This window comes from Zootermopsis nevadensis, unplaced genomic scaffold, assembly GCF_977971745.1.
Source record: "Zootermopsis nevadensis isolate Lab colony 2312 unplaced genomic scaffold, Znev_1.0 Znev_ptg000016l, whole genome shotgun sequence".
Taxonomy (NCBI): Eukaryota; Metazoa; Arthropoda; class Insecta; order Blattodea; family Termopsidae; genus Zootermopsis; species Zootermopsis nevadensis.
Genome location: NW_028259148.1, coordinates 10,022,547 through 10,046,485, shown reverse-complemented (window position 1 = coordinate 10,046,485; position 23,939 = coordinate 10,022,547). Strand labels below are relative to the sequence as shown.

Here is a 23,939-nt window from a genome sequence, read left to right as displayed (position 1 = left end):
CCTGAGTCGCTTAAATGAACTTTCAATTATCAAAACGAACTTTCATAAGATTCTTCTCATTAACTAAATGGAATAGAGAAGAACTAGCCAAGAAATTCCCCGTACTTTGTGTAAGTCGTGCGAAAATTAATTTCTTCACAAGAATCTGTCACTTGTTCACATATCCAACAATTTTAATATTGCTTACTTGTCCATAAACGAAAATAAACGTGATGCAACACATACAACATCTAATGTATTTTAACACTTACAAAGCAACATAGTACATATTGACAGTGTACAAAAATTGTAACAGTGAATCAATTACGTTATTTATTTAATTTAAATACAAATTTGAATCTTTTTAAAGCATAAGAATAAAGAGAGATACAGAGACAGGAACTGAGAACTATTTGTAGAGAACGGTCAAATTGCCAAAAATTGTTTTGAGAATAGTGTGATTACCATAATCCGACATGACTTACAACAAGCGCTTCATACCGTGTTGGATGCCTATAGGAGTTACAACAATTAACATTTTGGAGACCTACTTTTTAGTTTTCTCGGGCATTGGCAAGAAAACGCACGACCTTTGCAATAAATTTAAAATGTCAATTTTTTTGCATTCTCTACATTCGTCCTCAGTTATTACCGATCTGTGGCAGTTACAGAGGAATTCAGATGTTCGGTATCAAATTTCACGGACATTAACCAAATATTTACTAGCAAAAGTTTCAGAAAATCCTAAAAATTATCTTTTTGATTTCCTCGTATCTGAAAAATTCACAAGTTAGCTTTGGAATTTAATAGTAGTCGCCGTAACCACCCTTGTCACCATAACCACCGTAACCATACCCCCCATAACCGCTGTACACTGGCGCGACGGGGTGAACTGCATGGCCGACTCTGTGGACAACAGCGTTGAACCCGTTGTGATCATCAGCGGTGTAGTCCACAGTGCGGATAGTTCCGTCGGGCTCCACCAGGCTGTAGGACCCCTTCACTACGTCACCATCACGTGACTCCCACTGACTCTTCTTGTCTCCAGTGTGGGGATCATGAACGGCGTAGTCGAAAGCGTATCGAGGATAAGCCTGTCAGAAGAAAAACTGTCTCGTAAAAACACCCCAGTCCAGCGATTGCTTACCTCAAAGTTGCTAACACAATAGCTATAAGTCAAAAGCAATACCACTGCGATAACCCGCTTAGTGCAGTGTAAGCAAGCGACAATGACATGGCAGGGGTCTGAGTGTGTTCCAGTTTGTTTCTGGACTCAGTCATATTAAAAGTATTTCAGCCCTGATGATGGGGACAGTTTAAGTCTCCGAAACGCTGGTATCTACCTTAACTCCAAGTGGCTACACAACCCTGAAGACGAACATTGATATGTTAAAAACAATTCATGGAGAATTATTTACCGGCTACAGGAGAGAGATACATTCTTGGCTCCCTGCCCTGTTTTGACTCTGGATCCTATTGGACCACATTTCGTGTTGGACATTAGTACGACTCCATGAACGGAGGATCGCCCCGTTACATGATATTATTTAGGTAATTTCTGCAGGTATTTGGATTTAAAGAGGAAAAACTGCTCTTCCCTGTGGTTTGTGTGATTCAACGAGGATGAGATAGGCGGGGCATGTAGCATGTACGTGTATGGCAGAGATGAGAAATGTATACGTAATTTTACTCGAGGACTGGTGGGAAGGATCAAGTTGGAAGACTTCGTAAGTGGAGAGAATATATTAAAATTGATAAAATCTTCTCAAATCCTATATATTAAAATTAGTTTTAAAGAAACAGGATATCACTGTGGAGAGTGAATTAAGAAGTATAACTTTAAAGTTAATCATTTTAAGATGTGTTAAATTAAGTTCAGATATTAAAGTAGTAAATGATAGTAATAACTTTGAAAATGCCGTTTATAGTATTTTGTCCTTCGTACATACAGTGCCTAGGGAACTCAGCGCATAATAACAATGCAGAAAACCTCAAAACATAAATGTGATAGGAAGAATTTTGTAGGAGTTTTTATACAACCGTCAAATGGGGCAAGTGCATTAATCACGCTGTGGGAGGATCACGGCTCATAGGACGTGACGTACAGCACAAGAAATACGAAGATAAGTTACCTACAGTTTTTTTAGTTTCTTTGTTGTTATTCAAGCCTCTCTCTCTCTTTGTCTTTCTCTGTCTCTCAGTGTCACCGCTAATTTATTTGCTGCTTATGATCTGTGAGACTTTTGCCCCATTTGACGATTTCTTCTTTAATTGATATCTCATTCGTTCTAGAGAGTTCTTCCTCTTATATTTTCGTCTTGTTCTGAAGTTTTCTATCAATTCCTCGTTGTTGTTAAGCGCCATTTTTTCCACACTCATTTTAATATTCTAACCTTAGTCACGTGTTTATACACTGCTAATATATGGGATTAGTGCTACTTAGCTGACACTGCAATAAAATCCCTTATGGCCTCAACATTTGATATTTCAAGGAAGTATAGAACTATAATAAACCTTGCTCTAAATATTGAATGTTGTCGTGGCGTAATTTTTAAGTGATGTTTTCTTTTTTGTGTTTAAAATTTCAATTTGCAGTTAAGTGGAATGCGATTAAAAAACACGAGACCTAATTTTAAGTGGAAGGTGAAACCATTGCAGAACTTATGTAGGGGGACTATTTACATAATCTGCAAGCCGAACATATCCACTCCTCTGCTCGTCTATGACGTGTGAAAATTGTTTTATTTTTTCTTTATTATTATATTCCGCTCTCATATTTTATTTCTTTAATGATATTGAACAGTTAAATTATAACCGGTGGGGGTATGAAAGCCCTCGTTAAAGAAGCACTTAACAAAACACAGGTCCATCAGCTGCTTTCATTCAACACTATGGAATGATCTGTCATTTTGTTTTATTTCCGCTATTTCGATACCTGTAAGATGCTAAGAGTTGGCGATAGTAGTAACTCGAATCTCGTTGTGTGTGTCACGAGTAATCAGTTGTTTAACAGCAACAATTTTTTGTGATTTCTCCTGTGGAGAAAATGTCTGGCGAACAAAACTTTGTCTGATTGATGAACTGAGACAACCTTTGTTGACCTCTAGACACACTTTATGAAAGTAAACATGTATCTTGCTGTAATTCACTACCGAAGTAAAGAACTTGTATGAATAAGTAGGGTTTGAGGTATTCACTGCAGTGAGTCTGAAGATAGCTGTCTTCTGGGTTGTTGTTCTGGTAGACGTTTACCAGACTACACGGCGCAACAACCCAGAAGACAGCTATCTTACAACTTGTATTATTGTATGCAACATTACACACTAAAAATATCACTAATTAGCAGAGTTTACGTGCGTTATGTCTTGAAAGTAGTTCAATTAGCAAATATGGAATTTATTTTCATGTTAATCAAAAATTTTAGGCTGATTTCTTTCATACAATGAGAATTCTCTAACATTTATTTTACTGTGGGTAGTAATTGCTGAATCATATTTTCTTCTAACAGTTTTGGGGCAAGAAATATATTGTCACACTTCGAAGCCGATCTCGTGTGGATTACATTTAAAAGTTAAGTTCCTACAGCAACGAGAACACAACACGTTTACTACAAAGATCAATTGGTTAACGCTTTTTTAAGGAAATAATCGCTGTTTACTCTGAGAATTATACGATACATTTATATACACTCTATGGGTAATATGTAGTGCCACAGGTTGTTGAAGCTGCTGGTACATATAGTTACCAATATGCTTGAAATGTTTAATCAAAATCATCATACTTACGTAATAATCAACTGCGTGTCCGGCTGCTGGCAGGGCCAGGGGATAACTCTCAGGGGCTAGAGGGGCGATGTACCCCGCGTGGATACTCACAGCAAGAATCAGAACAACCTGAAATTAATGTTATCCTGGTAAGTTGATGTTAAAATTGGTGATACCCGATTTTTTGGACAGAAAAATCCCTAGAGGGGTGGAGGGCCCGGGGTTAAGCGAAGTCCCTCCTTAAGATTTATAAATACAAAATAAATAATTAAAATCAAAGAAAAGATAAAGCCGCTAATCTGGAAGTCTAATATTACTTCAGACGAGTTAGATATTTATTAAAGTGTTTATCCGTATATCTCTTCTGGGATTACAATAAAATTAATAGGCTACACGTTAATGTGCCTTATGTTACATTTGTATTAATGTGGCGATGTGCACAAAATATTTCACACATCGTAATGTCATTACATAGGACCCCATTAAGCGCGGTCGGCCCGGCAAAAGAACTGCCCTGAGTTAAGATTTCAGGTTCTCACTGCAATGACTGTGAAGATGACTGTTTTCAGGAATCTTGCGCTATGTAGTCTGATAGAAACTGACCGACGTTTTAGGGGTTCTTATTGCTTGCTACACCAAAGAGGCCATTTCCTATAAGATTACATGGTGTAACATCCCAGAGGACGGTCATCTTCATTATTAATTTATATAAATTTAAGTTGTAGGCCTAAGCAACAAAACGGAATATTAAGAAGGAATTGTGAACTTTGAGATTCACTCAGAGAGCTTCGCCCCACATTTTTTATCTCGGTCAAAAATTATCGAAAAGAGCTTAAATATATTATATTAATAGCCACATCCTTTATTTACAATAACTATTTAAGCAGTCTCCATCTTTCTCTAAAGCTTCCGCCACCTGGTAACAAGGGTTCGTATTCCGTTGTTGGTAAACGTCCTCTGGGTTCTGTCGGAGCCACATTTTCCCCTCATCGTCTCTGACTGACCTTTCGTCCAGGAATGGCATTCTTTATTGGACCAAACAGATTAAAGTCTGGTGGATAAGCAAAGCAGTTTTGTGGTGGCTTCTGTAGTTCGCAAACTTGAGTGCGGTCTTGCGTTATCGTGCAAGAGAAGGACATCTTGCGTCTCCCGCTCTGGTCGAACTCGCTTCATGAGCATCTGTAGTCTTGTCAGGGTAGTAACGAGGAAACTGCTTGAACTTCTTCTGGCGTGGCGAAGTCGAATGATGCCGTTCCATGGATTGCCTTTTCGTATGTGGCTCAAAGTGGTGAATCCATGTCTCAGCCCTAGTCACTGTTCGTGGAAGGTGGTCATCTCCATCCGTCACATATCGAGATGTTTGAAACGCATTTCACTATCAGAAGCCATTTTGAAAACTTACTACACTCATGCTATCTGGCGGAATTTATTAAAACTTCATTATGCAAGGCCGGAAAGTTCAAAATTTATATATACAAACTTTCAGCTTTTTCCAATTATTTTTGGCCGAAATTTTAAAAAAAAATGTGGAGAAAAGCGTTTTGAGTGACACCTGTAGATTACATTTTATTTTGAATAATTTAATTCAATTCAATTCTATATTATTAGTGTGCTGTATCAACAGCCAGAAGGCCAATTACAGATACAGCACAGAGATGATCACACGAACACAATAAAAACATAAAAGGTAAAACAAGCAGAATATGAAATACATTTATACGGGCGACGTAAATACATAAGAAAGTTGCAACTTAATATATTAGCATATTTGTAAAATAATTAAATCAATTAAGTAAATTATACAATTATAGAATGTGAAGAAGTGTGACAATTTTCGTCTCGAATATGTCCAAATCCCTGCAGACAACATTAGCAGCTGATGCGCATCTAGCAGAAGGACTGTTTTTGATCAAAGGGCTAAAACTGAACATAGAAAAATCTCTCAGATTCCGAGCAGGGACGCGGAGACCGACAGCGTCCAGAAGGGAAGGACATCATTACATATTGTTCCCAGTATGACAGTAGAGAAGCAATGATTGTGTTATGAATAAAGTACATAGCATAAATTATTTATTTCTTGATCCCACAGTTTAATTCGAACCGTTTATGCTGCTAGGTAATTAACGAAAAATATTTAGCCGTAAAATTTGTTACTAAACAACAACTTAACTAGAATATCAGGATACAATTTTATTATTTTTGTGCATTAGTAATTATTTCTGCTATCAACCGCCCTTCTTTTGACTTCCAACAGTTATTCTTCCTGAAACATCCAGCTAGTGCTGCAATTATGTAGCACTCAGTCTTGGTTCACCACTGACGTAACACTTAACTGGTTTAAGATTAAAGAAATTTAACTTTAGTTTAATGTATAGAATATATTTTTGAAATCTTCGGTTCGGTAGAAAATTTGGGTTATCTAAGTCGTATGTAAATTGATTCTAAATTCATCACAATTATTTGCCGAAAAGGTAAAGTAAAGTAAAGTTTGTCCTGCTATACGCCATGTAGGCGTTTGGGGGGAGAGGAGGTATAGCTCCTCTCTTCCTTGACCTTGGGGATGAGTGGTCAGCATCACGCCCCGGCCGGCTTTACCCCCGGGAAAGGACCCCGGTACCCATTGTAGAGGAGGCTGGGTGGGCCCCAGAGCCGGTCTGGACGCAGAGGCTAGAGGAAAAATCCTCTGCCCCCGTCGGGAATCGAACCCCGGTCGTCCAGCCCGCTAGTCACTATACTGACTGAGCTATCCCGGCTCATTTGCCGAAAAGGTAATTAATAATAATCTTCATATAAAATAATTCTCAAGCCTGTTTTCATACTAAGACATTACAAATATTTTGAAGGGACTTATACCTTTCTACTACAGCCTACAGCTTTATATTCGCGGACAGAATATTAAATTTAGTGCTAGGAATATTACAGCATGTTGAGTGTTAGACTATTTGGGATTTGTAGGCCTTAACTCTATAATAAAATAGTATATAATATTTATTTCAAACAAATATTTTATACTGAACGGATAAATAGCAGAATTTAGGTTAACCCTTCATCCGTTAAATCCAGGTTCTAAATCTTAATTTGTCATGTTAAAGGAATGACATACAAAATAAAGACTGTAGTTTATAACCTGAAAGAAACAGAGCACTTAACTACTTTTATGTAAGGGTGTCGATTCGACCAGGAATAGGAATCTGTTGCTAATCCTTATAAGAACGGTAACAAATAATCTGACCCCATAAAAGGCGAGGAAACACTTCTTAGTTAATGTGATTATAAAATCGAATAGCTACAACTTACAAACACGGTCTTCATGATGAGGTGGTCCTACGCTTTGGTTTGGTCACTGTGATACTGCAGCTAACCAGGGAGCGGACGTTTTATATATGCGGTCTATGTCCAAAAAATACTACATTATCGACTGGGTCAGTCGTCAAGGGAATTGTAGAGCTTAAAAAATATTTTCACATTTCTGTGCCTGTAACCTCGAGAAATTGTATTCTCTCGCTTTAATGTGGCTTTAAGTCAATTCGCCTTTCTTGTTACATATTAAAGGTCATTAAAATGTTCACGTTTTTAAATCGGTATATTTGTACGTACCACATGCGGTTTATCTGTTACGTGATTGATTCGTTGCCACATTTTCTCATGTTGCGCCAAGAGGTTGATCATGAGGCAGTGTGTCGTACTACAGAATCACGTCTGTCTCAGAATACCAACGAAAACGAAAGTGAAATTTGACACACTTGCTTTATTTAACAGATTAATTAATAACACGATTCCAAAGTCAAAATAGCTCTAACTCTTTGAAGACAAAACTAGTCTAAATAATTTTTAAAAATTCAACCCCTACCTCAAAGAAAACTTACATGTATTACAAAGTTGAGCTTTTTAATTATGTTTAAATAAACAGTCGCTGCTTATTGTGAGAAGCATACCGAACACAAATGTACACTATGTAAGCAAAATGCATAATTTTATTACTAATCAGGTGTACATATAATTACCATTTGGCTTCAATGGTTAATTTTCCAGTCCCGATGTCAGACGGACACTGCTGTTTGGTAAACTCAGCTTAATAATTGACTGGTTGACTTAGTTCGCGATGCGTATAACGTGTCTTATTGTAATTTGAAGGTCATAAGTTCCGATAAATCATAACAAATACCAGATTTAGGGTCACAGGCATGCACTATATACGTAAATTTTGAATTTGGTTTATAATTGTGTGTGTTATTCAGTGCCTGAGGCATAAATATTCTCTACAATGTCGCTAGATGGCAAAATGTTTAATTTTTACAAGCGTTTCTCCGATGAAAAAGCTTTTAGAAATATTTCTAAATTCGGTGAACAGAAAACGTTGATATAAAAGGGATGAAGAAAAATGCGGGAGAATTTAAGGGAGGAAGAATGCAAAGGGTGAAAATCCAAAATAAATCATTTTCCGACAATTTATAGCAGGTTTTTCTCATTAGTATTAATGTATATCATGAAGCAATCTGAGAAGATGTGCAGTTGACTGAATTTTCCCAATATAGGATCTTAGGAACAGTAATAAAATTTCGGTTAAAAGGAAGACAGGGAAATTCCTGGCCGACTGAGCGGTTATCATCTTTTTAAGATGGACTCTACTCAATTTAATTGGCTAAATTTTAAACTTGCTTATGACAGGATCCAGTTTCTCGCTTTCCTATCACCTATGTTGAACCTTCAGGTTCTAATTTTTTTTTAAAAAAAATTCTATAGGCTGAGTTTGACCTATCTTTACTTCACATAGTCGTATTTCCTTATTGCAGGTATAGAACATTTTGTCCCTAAGTTATTTCACATGTATTGAACACCGTATGGTTGGAAATGAACACTGAGACATCAATATCGATTAACTGAATGAACTTCTGTGTAGAACATGACCATATGCTAATGGTTATTGTTATGAGACATACTTTTTGTTGGGATTTTTCACGTTCATCATAAATCTAGATACTGAGTGGGACATAATTTCTTTACGATTAGATTAATTCCTTCTAATTCTTGAACTATTATCAGTCCATAATTTTTCTTATATTTCTCCAGCTCGGTAACAAATGTTTCTCATTTTGCATTCGGTAGAAAGACAATTAATTTTTAACCCCTTAAGGGTTAGTGATTTCTCTCGGAAACCGCATTTCAGTTATTTGGAAAAAGGTTCATACAAGACATAAATTGATTTATTGTCTTATAGTCGAATTTTTGTTTTAAATTCACATATTTTTATATGTGTTTAGTGCTTAATGCATCAAATTCCCTGTCAAAGTAACTTAATTTTCAAAACGAATAAACGTTTCAAAGGAGGCGGTTAGTTATTTGAGTCTTAATTCTTGGCGAGCCGAATAAAAGGAAGATTAAAGGTGGATATCTCCTGGATTGTTGGTTAGTACAGTGTAATGAAAGTTGTTAGACGTTTCAGAGGTGTGATTAATAGAATGAGAAGGAAGCAGCACTACCAAACAATGTTCGTGGTGGTAATGAGACAATACAAGAACTCTCTGTTAAGATAAAAATTTCCTTAGCCTAGAATAAAACCCGAAGCATGAACAGTATTCTTTCTTTACAGCTGTAGAATGAATGGCGTATAGAGTCTTCTTGCGAACCTGTTAATTGCTAAGTTGTCAACAAATTTCCCGCCTTTTAAATGGTACCCGGAGATTCATTGTCGTTTTCACAACAGCCCAACACCGCTCCTTATCCTGAGCCACATGAATTCAGTTTACAACTTCTTTGTGAGACCAGTTTTTAATATTAATATCCTGTCTACGTCATGGTCTCTTAAACACAGGCTTTTCTGAGAAGTGTTGAAATGTCTCGATTCTATACAATCTCAGAATCTGTTATGGCGCCGGTAAATATATTACGGAACTAAGAACACGAGAAAACATTAATTTTTCACGTTTTTATATTTTAATGAATAATTTGATACACATCAGTATAATTACAACATTAACATCTGTATTTGTAGTTCCTAGTGTTTGTATTTCTAAACGAATGCGAGTGACTCAGAGTCGAATGTTAATGTGATAATGACATTTTCAAGTATATCTTCAGAATTATTCTTCGTCCTTGTCCATTCATTTGTGAATTGTAAATTGTATGTCGTAATTTTTCACAGTCACTGGTTCCTACAAGGAAATCTCTTTTGAACACTTGATTTCATTTGTATATTTGAAGGTCAATATTATATACATAGACTGCAGATTTCGTCATTAAAAAGTGTAATTTCATAGTAGGGAAAGTTCTGACATTCCTTGTTGATATGCGGTTTCTCCAAATTCGTTTATTTTCTCTCATTATGTTTGCAGATCATTGCCACCACAGAAATACCAATTCAATAGGTCTGTGTAAGCCCCCTGTATATTAAACAATTGATCGATTAAAATATTTAAATCGAATTGCCATATTTACTCCCAAAATTCCCTCAGAGCTATCCAGTGTCTATGCCATTTACAGTGCTTAGTAACTTGGATGGCTCAAACACTTTTATTGTGGGTTGAATTCCAGTTTGAAGCATAGTTTTGCATCCGTGGTTTCTGTACTTTATCCTTTGAGAGTAGAGATTTTACGATGGTTTAGTCTCGCATCTCGAAAGTTCTACCACTTATTAAACGATACACAATTTCAAATTAATTCTGAATTGTAATGGGACAATGGATCTAATATAAAATTCCTAATTTATTTATTGCTTCCCATATTCCTTTTATATCTCACGTTGAACCGTCTCGTTTCTTTGTGTTCATCAACCTCCAGAGACTAATTTTATCCCTGTGGTCGGCAAGGGTAGATAAGCGGTGACCTGACAGTATAAACATGCCCAATTTGAATCTACGTTCGGGCATCGGTCGCCGCACTCTTTTCTTTAGTAGGTGTTCACAGTTCGTTGCTTCTGAAATATGCTGTACCCGCAGTGGTTTAGACGACAGGTTGTTCTTCTGGACTGTAACGCCGTGTGGACAGCCAACATTTCATTTCGGAGAACCATACCGTTTTACCTTCAATTTTATGGTATCTGAAATGTTTTTATCTTCCTACAGCAACATACAATGTCATAATTATGAAGAACATCGTCTTCTCCTTACATTTTTCCTCAACATTTACCACAAAAGGTTCTTAGTACACCCATCACATCCTAACAATTCACTTGGCGATATTTATTCTTGGTATCTCTATCCTACACACGAACGTTCAGGTTTTGTTTTTGTATTTTTTACTGCATCAGATATTCCTTTAATCCGTCTAGCTCGCTGTTTTTCTGTGTTCTTCCTTCCTGCCGCCATTTGTTCGAACCCTGTTTGAGTCCTCTGCAGTCTTATCATTCTTCAAATGTATTCTAACCACATTATTTTTCTACTTTAACATAATTCGAAATTGGTTTTCCTGGACCTATTTATGTCTAATTACGTGAATAGACACCGAAATGCTAAAAATCTTAATTGATGGTTACTTTAGTTTATACCATTTCTGACTTTTCTCTCTTCAGATCATTCGTTCGGATTATTTTACTTGAATAAACAGATGGTGGTATATGTTTCCAAAACACATCAGGAATTAAATAACATAAATATGATACGTTTGGGAAAATCTAATAGTGTACATTTTATTAGAAATTAAATAGAGATGGGTGTCTCTTTTTTTTGCCCCTCTTCGGAGGTGCTTTTGGTCTCCATCCTCACGTCAATTTGTCATTGCTCTGATTATAGAACCGGCGAGCACCTCTCAAACGTCGGTAAACGTCTATCAGACTACAAGGCGTTGCAACCCAGAAGGCAGCCATCTTCGGACTCAGATCTCAAGTTCTGCAGGTGATAACAACATAGTTTAGTAGGATGACAAATAACTTATTTTCCTTTATTCACAGCATTGCTTTTGTGTTCGTCTCTTTGCTTCAAATTTCCTGAAGTAGAACCGTAACTTTCACCTTCCGCTCGATCTCTCGGTTGGTAGCGCCACACGCAAGGTCTGTTGTAGGTCGTGACGTCCACACTGGATTCCGCAAAGCAGTCACATGCATTTCGTGTACTGAATGCCGTTAAGACATGTGACATTTACTTCCGACAGTCACAGATCGAAAAGGATTTATTTATTGAAGTTAACGTAAAACAACTTGCAGTTTTGCTTCAGTTAAATATTCAGTAAATGATTTAACCTTTCACAGCATTGACGTTTCAATGCAATTATTTGTTTAAATCAGTCCTTAACATGTCAAATACGTACGATAGGACTTCTCAGTTTCGATATGAAATTGTTGTATGTATGGAGGCACTGGATACGTTAGATATGTCTAGTTTCTGTAAAGATTTTTGTCGCGTACTGTACAGTACAGTGAATGGAATATAACTCCGTGCTTGAGCTACATCGTAGTAAGAGGGAAAGGGAAGATGAACGCGGGAACGGGAAGCGAACATGCATGAAAATTTCAATTTAATTCCAATAGATGGCATTCTGATACAGTGGCTTGCAATGCACTGTGTTTTGTGAAACAAATAAACTATGAAACACTAACAATGGAGGCATACGCCTCAACCCGCACGCACTATTTCTACAGCCTAAACGTAATAATTTGACATCCGACAGTAAAGAAAGCCTGGGTTATTTCTCCGTATGTCTTATGTATCACTTCGCTGTCTCTCCCCCCCAAGTGTGCATTTGTAACGATCAACGGAGTTTTAAGTTATTTTTCGTCCATTGTGCACGTGTGATGAGTGGAAACTTGTGAGATTTTTGATTTCCACGATGATCAGAGTTTGAATTATGGTATTCTGGGTTGTAGTTAAAGATATTTTTTCAGCCATGAAGACGAAACATTGGTACCGACCTACATGTCCAAACGGCATTACTAACCAAATGATCAATATTGACACCTTCTCCGCCATTACGACCTGAATGATTACTGTAAACGTTCTGTATATCCCAATGGTTACATAAACGATGTTTCCTTGGTTGCATATGTTTTATGGAGACAGAATGACGCGAGGTGGTTGAGAGAATACCGGATTGGATGGAGATGGCTTTCCTAAATTACTGATGGATTAGTCTTATGTGACAGTTTCTACTCAAACACACCTGTTTAGAATTGATTATCTTCTACTTTACTGTATTGAAAATGTAATTTCGAACGTTCTCAACAATGATGGAAGTAATTTGGTGAGATTTTAGGTTCTCACGGCGACAAGAATTAATATGGCTGTCAGACGTTTAACTAAGTTTCAGAGGTGCTTGCTGACTCTATAATCAGGGCAATGACTCATCGTTGTGATGATGGAGACGGAAAGTACCTCCGAAACGTCAGTAAACTTCTACCACACTAGACGTGGTAGACTTTTGATAGAGGCACTTAGCTTTTCTGAAAGCCGTTAAAATTCAATCTGAATATACATCGCCACAACCGAAAGAGACAGCCATTCTTATGGAATCATTTTATTTTTATTAAACTGTTTAACTCTTTTTGTTTTTAATTATGAATGATAACACTAAATATCTTCATTTCGTATGTGACAATGTGTTTCTCAATTGGTTACAGTCCATCATTCTGTTCCATATAATTATCTGATTTAAAAGAGTCTTTTATTGATGTCCTCAGAACATTCTTATGGCTGTGTCCTACGAGCAATGGACGTTATTTAATTTTACCTTGTAATTTATATTAAGAATGTTCTAGGTATGAACATATTTTACCTGTTGATTTTCAGGGGTATGAAACTTGAACTGTCGCTCTATAGGAAGAATTTAGATTATGGAAATTTAGGAACAGAGTGCTTAGGGAAATTACCCATAGAGAAAGATGGTAACAGGAGGTTGGACATATTACATAGTCAGGAGTTTTATAATCTGCACTCTTCAACAAATGTTGTTACAGTAATAAAATTAAGGAGGTGTATATAAGAGGACCTATATGAATAATATCCTGAATGTTGGTAGCCTGGTTGGGTAGTGATAATTTATTTTTAAGATATTTTGGGCCTTATGGAATAATATTTATGTCTAAGTGATTATTCATCCACCGCCTACTTCTAGATGTACTTCTGTATAACATAGCACAGTTATCGTAACCTTAACGTTATTGACAAACAGGGTCATTTTTGATATTGCACTTCTTAAATTCGGTTACAGTCTTTAATTAACCAGAGATAAGTAACGAGTTTCATTGTTGTGAAAACATTGCACTGAAACAAAAGACTGTTCACTCATCCATTGCCTACTATGAACGTACATTTTTCTTTTCAACAATGCAAAACATATATTTACGTGTTAACGCTTTGCAGTTTTCATAATTAAGGAAATATATGTAATTATTTCAATTTTTGTATGCTGCTTTGAAATATTTTTCAGTGAAATATGTTTTAAGTTAGATTCTTCCGTCATTATTGACAGTAAATTTTCTACTCATGTTACAATACATTTTTAATAAATATACATAGTGAGGATTTTGACTGGATTTAGCTGGTTCCGAATATTGACCATTGGCCAGATTTTGTGACAAATCTTTATTTCCATAAAGGGTGGAATTTCTGGATTAGCTGAGCTGTTGTCAGTTTATCTAGAGGGAAGAGGATCCACTAAGATAGTATAATAATAATATCTGTGATTTCCACAAGCTTGGGATAAAGAGTTAAAACTTAGTGACTTAGTCACGGAAATTATGACGCCGTGAATAACAGCCTGCCTCTATAGCATATAATTTGCCTCACCTATTATTTAGCTGAACACATCGCTTTATTTCAAGGAAACCGTTAAATAGTATATAGGATCTTTTTAATTGTGAAGAATCTAAGTAGAAAGCGCAACGAATGAGCAAGCAGTACCGGTAACCATGTAACTCATGGTTCTCAGATCTGCCGATAGGTATGCTATAGCGCCAACCAACCAACCTACATGTTGCACGAAAATTCGAGCGTGATATAGGAGCTAACTTACTTTTAAGTGTTCCTCACAAATCCACATAATATACTGTGGGTGTAATCATATCCAAAGGGAACAATTGTTATCAAAATATGGTGTTGTCATAATGAAACTAGAGCAAAATCTACTTAGAAAACTTCAAGAAACCTTTTAGCTTGAAAATTCTGAACGTAACAGAAACAAGAATTTCTTGAATTTAATCTACTTTTATTTTCTTTATGAATACAATAATTTTTATTATGTTACCGTCGTTCCCAGATATTTGAAGTTCGCCAATTTTTAGTTACTTGTATGCAAAGATTTTGTCGTGCACACCAGTAAAGCGACATTACATACACCTTAGTTCTAGACCAGCCACCCAGTAACGTCTTTTAAGCCTGCGGTTAACTGGAACGAAAATTTTTGTGTGAGATGTATGTGATGACGGTGAATGCGGTCGTCTGCCCGTCATTTGTCATTTCCCATAGCTGGTTAGAAGACACCTGCACTACCGGCACTGATTCGAGGCATGTTGCCATCTTGCGGTCTTGTCGTACTTAAGTATGTTGATGACGCAGTTAATCAAAATGTTTCCCCTCTGATAAAAACAGGGAGCATGTTCACATGAAAACAACCATATTCGGAGCCAGACAAATTTATTTTACACGCTCACAACCTATTTCTTTAAGATCCATTTCGTATTTGTATAGGGCCGATGCGTTGCTGTTAACCAATCAGCTCGCCAACACCATCAAATGCGCAAATTAAAACAGTCTTCTGTCTTACTTTCGTTGATGAGTGGTACTCAGCATCAACATAGGCCACCCACCCAAGTTGTAACGCCGATGATGATGCTAAGAATATATACACACACACACATACAGGAACACAGATTGTAATAGATTAAATGCATTCTTTGCCATCTCTAGCCAGTCAGACGTTGTTCGTGTTGTTACTTTCTCAGCTGAACCTAATTATTCGTTTACCATAGTTGAGTTGAAACCCAACGCCCTGAATCCTCGATTTCTGATTGATTGTGGTTATATTTAACATATTCGGTTGTATTTTCCAAAGTTTGACATCCTGAACACTACGACCTTTACGTTTCTGTGATGTTTTTACACGAGTAAATGTGTGTTATGGTGCCGGAATCTTTGGAATTTATTTCATCAATTAGTGTTATTTGATTTGAACAGCGAAACCACTGGTGTCAGTGTTACTGCTTCCGACGACAGTACTTCTTCCAACGCTCTCATTTATGCCTGACAGACTAGATTCGCGCTATCTACTGGCATTTACAGTGAATATCCGTCATTTTTAAAGATTTTAACATACCACTAGTGGTTATTATTGTGTATTTTGTCCGTTTTTTATCCGTCTTCACCGGAAATGGAACTCAGAACACTGTTCTGGGAGTTTAAATATGTGAAGCACATAAGAAGTATTATTTGCGTATATAATGTGGCAGTAAGCAACACTGAAGCGTTGGTCAATTTCTACGCAGTGCAACATCCCAAAAGATAACCATCTTCATACTCTTCGTGAGAATCTGAAATCTTATCTAAATTTCGCTCATTTATAGCCACAGCATTCAGGAGTACGTTTGTTTGGAGACACAACAGGCAGCAATAAAAGTATTTTACATAAAAAATTAATGATGGCTGGTGTTAAAATCATTCTCTTATAGAAAATTATTTCGAAACTTTGGTGTACTTCCACTTGCAATTGAATATAAACTCAATTGTGGTGGAAAATTTGGACACATTTCAAAGAAATACAAATATACACAATTTAAATATGACGTAAATGTGACTTACATATACCAAAACCTAACCTTACTAAATATCAAAAACGAGTACTTATATACTGCACAGGTATCAAATTATTCAATTATCTTCCACCAACAATTAAAAGTTTAAATCATGATATACAAGTATTCAAGCCTGCATTAAAAGATTACCTCTTAACTCATACCATCAACTTTGTACATGATTTTACCTCTGTTGATAATTCTTAAGCTTTATGTGTATGCACATATGAAATAATGTTTTCGCCCTGATGACAGAGGCAGTATGACCTCTGAAACGTTGGTTAACATCAACCAGACTACACAGCACAACAACCCAGAAGACAAAAATCTTCGAAATAATACTTATTATGTTGTTTAAGAATTTTCACAGTGTATGAAGTGTGCAAAGGTTTTGAACATTTGATGGATTTTATGGTTCGTATAATTACTTTAATGAAGTTTGACAGTATTTTTTAATTGGCACAGCTTATATAATCTTCTGAAGTCGATGCACTAAGTGGTTAAAGAACACACGTCTGTACTATGGCCCATGAATGTTTTGTTGTATCAGGGGTGCAGGAAACATAAAGGATATCCATCAGTTTAACAAAATGCTTTGTGTTTAGTATTCCTCAAAGTTTACCAGGTTCTTCAATTAAATGTGTGTTTACTTCGGTTGATAGCATAATAAAATGAGCTGCAGTCTACACAAGAATTCACATGTTACCTATTGAACTAGTGATGATGGTCTGCCAACCTTACGCACAGGACAATGTTACTGCTGGATATTTATATTTACTTAAAAGGCGCTAGTGTATATAAACCACATATTTTTATGCTTAATTTTTGCTGGACACTTCTTAATCATTGGGTAGTGTGAGGCCTACACAGTAAGCAAATACATTTTTCTTGACTTCTGTGTAACAAGGTTTGGAAGTTTGTGTGTTGATTTTTATCATTTTCATCTGTTATGTTAAATGTCCTTAAGCTTTCTGTTGTTTGACACTTTGAAGGCAAAAGAGGATGAACTTAGAGGGTGTAAAGAAAGGAGGAGCTTCATTGAGAAGGAGGTGTTGGAGCTGAGATTTTCCATAGCCAAAGGAAGTGACAATTGGTGAACATTAAAAATATCTTGAATGAGAGGATCCATTTCTGGCACAAGAGATGGTGAAAACTCAGCTTCAAAGTTTGGTCAACAAAGTGAAAGGCTTTCTTGAATTTGGTTAGTTAAATACTGAGTTTGAGCTCCTCATTGTGTAATTTTATCAATTAACATGTTAGTCTGTCTCGCTTTAATTCAGATATTCTCTTCAGCACTTTATTTCCAATTACCTTTAGGCCTTATTCTTCTTTTTGAATTAGAGATAAAGTTTTTCATCCAAAGAAGGTAGTGTAAAACTGTAGTATCATTTTAATCGTATTTAAAAAAAGACACTATGATGGATATACAAGCGAAGGATAACATACATTTTCTCAGATACTTTTTTATTCATGGGACCACTAAATTCTTGGACTATGTCCATTGACTGTGTTTTTAAAAAGAGCACTACATTTCAGAAGCTGGATCTGCTTCTGTTGTCAAGTTAAATAATGATTTAGGTTAACGCTTTCTATCAAACCCAACTTTGTAGGTCCTCCTGCCTTTTTAACCTGAAGACAGATTCAGGTCTGGCTTCTGAAATGTAGTTTTCATTTTAGAAACACAAATTATAGACATAGTCCAAGAGTTTAGTGATCCTGATTGTAACACATCATCATCATTACCATTTAAATTGACTTTTTCTTCTGTTTTCAAGCAGCTTCTGAGGTTCAAAAATAAGTGGACCATCAAACATTTTATAGGTTGTTGATAACCTTCTACAAGACTTCACATCGCTACAACCCAGAAGACAACCATTTCCCTTTGTGATTTTGTTTGTGAGCTTACTTCATGGTTCTACACATGAGGTGAAGTTATTATTATTGAAATATTGTGTTAAAAGGTTCTTGAAAGAAGGTACATTACGTGGTTTTATAGTATTGTCCTTCAATAGGTGACTATAATTTTTTCCAAAACAGGTAATAGATTCTAAATATAAAATATGCATACAAACAAAACTGTTTACACTATGAAGGACACTAATGCCAAACACGTTTCGACCTCAAGAGGTCATCATTTGTGGCAAAAAACAAATTAAATCATATAATATAAATCAAAACATTATGGGTTTTTAACAGAGCATAAAGGTAAATTCTTTACAAAACCACATTTAGTAACACTTCACTGGATGTTGGTTGCACAGGAGTTGGTGTATGATATTGGGCACTTGGCTATTAGTTCTCTGATCTGATGGCCGTTGTTGGTCTACTGCCATCAGACATCAGATATCTGTAGCTAGGTTTGTGAGGTTAGGAGTATAGGACTTGAAGTGGAAAGATATTGCGGTTCCTAAATTGGGACTGTTGCTTTGAGAAAATAATTTGTGAAAAATGAAAGTGTAGGATAATATTCACATTGGCTTTTATATCTCTTTAATCTTGAACATTATGGTTCCATAAAACATGAGAAAATTTTGGATAACCTCTTTAAGCTAGAGACACTGTGTATGCTCTTGCAGTACTTGAAACATTTCCATGGGCAGTATTTTTGTAGTATGTCTCAGTCTGCAGTCTCATAGAAAATTTACTATTGTTCTGCCATTTGTTGTTATAAGGACAAATGGATATGATCTTTTACTATCTTGAATTTATATGCATCGTGGAATTCAGTGTGATGCTGCTTAATGCTTGTCATGGTCTAAAACAGTTTTCCACAAATGTTTTCATTCACACCATAACCTCTTTTGTCAAAGACACACAAATTTTCACCTTTCCTTAAACAGAAAGACTTATCATAAATGTATATAACCCAGTAATGTTAAGAATTGTAGTGCATCAGTAAAAATAGAAGGGTGGGAACTATACATTTTCTATAAAATGTAAAAGGCACAGATCAGAACAAATAATAAATATTTACAATTTGATAACTTCATTTGATATTTCGCTTCTTTCTGTAGTTACAATTCTGTGTAAGAATTCAGGGTATACCAAGGTGCAGAACAATGGTCTGAAAACATGATATGTGTTGTATGTTCTGAAACAATCTAGTAGTGATGCAGCAGTGTGTAATTATGACACTGGAAATGAGGTAGATGTTTCTGGTTAAGCACATTTTTATTAGACTCACTAGCTTCTTTGGTACACCAAATTCAATACGAATATTATATAGCACTTTTCTATTCACAGAGTCATAGGCGTTTTTGAAATCTATAAATAATTGATGTACGGTCCCACTGAACTCCCATTTTTTCTCTAGTATCTGACGAATGCAAAAGATCTGATCAATCGTTATGTTTCGTCTGAACCCACACTGATGATCCACAAATTCATCAATAATTAACAGGAATTTGTGTATGTAAATTTTTATTTTAATGGCCTTTTATATGAGTTATATATAACTGATATACTTCATTATGATCAATTGCATTTTTTAACCCAATGAATTTGGTGAAATAGTTTCTAAGATATTATATTATTGTAAAAGTTTGCATATAAAAACTCACCATTCTGCACACTCAAAGCAGCTTCCTCCCACACAGGATAACCACTGCACCAAACTGGAAAGGAAAACAGATATAGGAAGATAATTATTCTAACAAGGTGTTACATTATTTTAATGGTCCCTTATATCAGTCATACAGTAGTAATAAGCAAGTAAAGCAGTTTTTCATTAAAAGAAAACACAGAAATTAACATAAAACAGAAGAAATAATACTGGCTGAAATAAGGATAAACGGTACTTGTGGGTTATCGGGACACATCGCTTTAAAATTAGGTTAGGTTATGTTAGGTTAATGTGTGTGGATAAATGACATATACTTGAAAGTTATTATATAGTAGTATTCCTTCATCTTGCAGAAAAGAGACAGAATCTTCCTCACTGTAAATCCCAAATTTTTAACATGGTACCAAACAGTAATAAATAACTCAACGAACTAACAGATAACAACAACCGAGTATACGGATATACTGATACGCATGTGCAGTTTTCCGTTCCAATCCAACCCCAGATATTCGACTCCCCCGTTTTGTGTCCCGGTAACCAACAAGTACCGGATAAACTTTATGATGTTTCAAAGCTTCAGTTATGGTAAAAAAAAAGCTTAAGAAACGTATGTATTGCTTATCTCCAGCCTTCGTCACATCCGTATGCTGGCATCTTCTTTCTGTAAAGAAAAGTACTGTTGATATCTAACCCGATAGAGTGTATTAACAGACACAAAAAAAGTATTTACTTTCAATTATTCTGAGAACTGTAAACAAAAACAGTATTGACAGACAGAATGATGCACTCATAATCTCTGTGCTGTGAAAAATTAACTCAAGTGATCATAACCTCAAAATTCTAATTGGCCTGATAGTATCTTTCTAAGCACTTTAACATTCAAGTTGCCAGACACCACAAAAATCAGGACTATTGACAAGTGAAACATAACCTAACAGAAGGTTAATATACAACAGTGAAACATCAATACAGGGAAATAAATTATTATTGTGAATGACATGAAGATTATAATGAATTACACCATCTTTATGGGGAATGAACATCAAAAGAATTCCCCATCCTATCCCGAAACTCAGCCTAATTGCCAAAGCTATGGGAATATGTGCTAACTGCTGCATCACATCACCTGCAATAACACATCAGAACTAGAAAATAGTGCAAGAGCATGGGGGGAGGAGGAAGACTGCTGTGTTGAAATTGGGACTTACTATCCTGACTGACATTTTTTGTTATCCTTGGCCTTTCCAAGCAAATGGTGGGAAAATACCTTAAAATATGCTGCAATTCTTTCCTCATACAACAGCTAACAGGGGTATTTTTTAAAATTTCAGTTGTAGATGTGCCTATGATTGATAACTCTGGTATGTACTTATTTCACTGCTGCAAGCTTAATTACATTTCTTATCAAAAGATGTTGCAAATTTTGTTGTGTACTTTAATACAAGAGGTGAAAATCACACTATATTTAACATTTAAATTTCTACATACTCATGGTGGTGAATAATTACCATGCTGTACCCTATCCCCTCATTGCTTCAGGGGATAAGTACCGCAGTGTACAGCAGATGGAGTATGTTAGTTTATCCTGCTGACAAAACAACATTTTACAAGAGTTGTGTGTGACAGGGCTTCAGAAAAAGATGCCACTCACTAACTGTGGTACTGGAAGCAGAACATTGAGGATTGCTAGCACTAAGATTACCACTGGAAGTAGTACAGAGCCAGTTCAGTTCATTACCTAAACTCACAACCTTTTTTTCTAATATCCAGCTTAATATGCATTCCAGTCTCCTTGGTCTTAGTGATTATGTCCTTGAAAGCATCCATGAAGCTGAACAGGGATAACAAAATCTGTCCCTTTTATAATTTTGAATCTGAGTCCACAGATCAGTCATTGTGACAAGTGTTATGTGGCTTTACTTGGTCCTTCAGTAGGTTCACACTATGAAAACTAAAGATCAGATTATGATTAATCACGGATTTGCGCATCCATCATGTTGGGATTACCAGTTAAGGAAATTAAAAATTACATTTGTGGGTTAGCCTCAAGTGGCATTACTCCCATACCAAATTTCATTAAAATTCACCCAGCCAGGCTTGCATTAATACACAATGCATACAGATGGACATCACTGAAGATGTAAAAGAAGGTGATACGTTGCAACCTGTTATGTATTTCTTGTTTTATTTGAGGACAACCTGATAGAAAACATTGCATTTGAAATAAACATGTATGCTACCCACAAGCAATTTAATACTAATAATGCATCCTTTAATTCAAGATAAGAACAGGGATACAAATTTACTTCTTAACCCTTTGGGATGAAAGTCAACTAAATAACCTATAGGAATTCAATCTGTACCACAAAGAATTCACAACTCTTCACCATTATGAAGATCAACTTGTTAATGCTGATTAAGGAAATAATTACTGTATGCAGCTAGAATTATACGAAACCCATTCTATACAAAATGAAGAGTTATTGATTGTCGAAGTAGGTGGAACACATAATTAGCATTGAGCTTCAAAGATTTGATATTGGTCTGCATTTATGTAATTGACGACTAAGAATACTTCTGAAAAAGTTTTCCTCCGTCATTTGAAATGCAGACATTAAATTTAATTGACTTTCAGACATACATAAAATCATATCAGGAAGACAGTTTTTATTGGTACAAAATACATATCTCAAGAAACCTGTATTTATTACTGTGAACTAATATGTTATTTTACATTCCAGTTGGGATAGTCGTCAATTTTGTTGTAGAAGGGACTACAGGTTTGGTGGGTGTCGACAGTGCAAGAACAACTACCTCATCCATTGCAGATGTGGTGATGACTAGCTATTAATCAAAATAGTATCATCACATGATACATTCAGGGAGGGGTGTCTTGAAGTCAGCAATATAGCTCTCTGTTGATGGCTGTCTTTTGTAGCACCGTGTTGTCGTTTTATATTTTATTGACTAGACGATGGATAATATCCAAGAAGATTTTTATTCAAATGACTCATCACCATCGTCAAGAACTTTTAGATTTGAAGTTTACCAACGTTTAAGAGGTCCTTTCTGCCTTTATCTTCAGGACACTTATCGCCCTAATGAAGGAGGCAGCTACAATCCAAAAGACAGCCATCTTTGTATTCACCGCCAGGAAACTCCCAAGTCCTACTTAGCTCTCTGTTGTTAATGATTGATATAAAATCTGTGGAGCACTCCCCCCTAGAATGTTAAGTGATGGAGGTGAATGACTGAAATATTCTTGATATTCTGTCAGGGAAATCAAAGCAATACGAAATGTTAAAAATAAATCACTGATTTTATTTTTGTTGTCTTTAACTAGCTAAAGTGACTCTATGGATCAAAATCCATGTTGAGAATCTAATAATTGTTCAACAACATAAGAAATTACCTGCATTTTACTGAACCCAAAGGTTCATTACAACATTCATAAGAGCCTTTCACAGGCTATTTTTCTCAATCAGATGAATCCAGTCTGCACATTACCAACTGTTTGTCTTAAAATTAATTTTAATATCATCCGTTCATCTAATCCTATATCTTGCGAGTGGTATTTTCTCTTTCCAACTAAAATTTTGTTAAGTATTTTTTATTATCCTATGCTTGCTACATGCCCAATACATATTGTTCTCCTCGGTTTGATTATCCTAATAATATCTGGTGAAGAGTACAAATTGCTATGATCAGATGCTAATATGATATTAGATTTTTATAGCAATTACTATTTTTTTGTATTTATATTATTTGAATTACGATAACTTGATTTTTGGTGAAATCCTTTTCAGAACATACACATAATTTCTTCTACTTCCCCCCCCCCCGTCGACCCATTCGTTTGTGTGGTAAATTCTTCAGTCTTTTTTTGTAAAAACAGGTTTTCATATTTAAATGTTATCCC

The 23,939-nt window shown here is 35.8% G+C and overlaps 1 protein-coding gene across 4 annotated transcripts; it reads right to left on the bottom strand.

Moving 5' to 3' along the window:
- Positions 1 to 222: 222 nt before the first annotated feature.
- On the bottom strand, positions 223 to 20,600 carry LOC110834428 (cuticle protein 19-like). 4 transcript variants are annotated; one of them, XM_022073564.2, is made up of 4 exons: positions 20,397 to 20,600; positions 20,019 to 20,072; positions 3,765 to 3,872; positions 223 to 1,073 (listed from the first exon to the last, which is right to left on the bottom strand). In XM_022073564.2, the coding sequence occupies exons 2-4, from the start codon at positions 20,019 to 20,021 to the stop codon at positions 783 to 785; spliced, it is 402 nt and encodes a 133-aa protein (XP_021929256.1). In that variant the 5' UTR covers positions 20,022 to 20,072; positions 20,397 to 20,600; the 3' UTR covers positions 223 to 782. The 4 variants fall into 4 exon arrangements, with proteins under 4 accessions (XP_021929256.1, XP_021929254.1, XP_087205748.1 ...); XM_022073562.2 differs by having other exon boundaries at positions 20,335 to 20,599; XM_087349622.1 differs by having other exon boundaries at positions 20,019 to 20,599.
- Between the last annotated feature and the right edge of the window lie 3,339 nt (positions 20,601 to 23,939).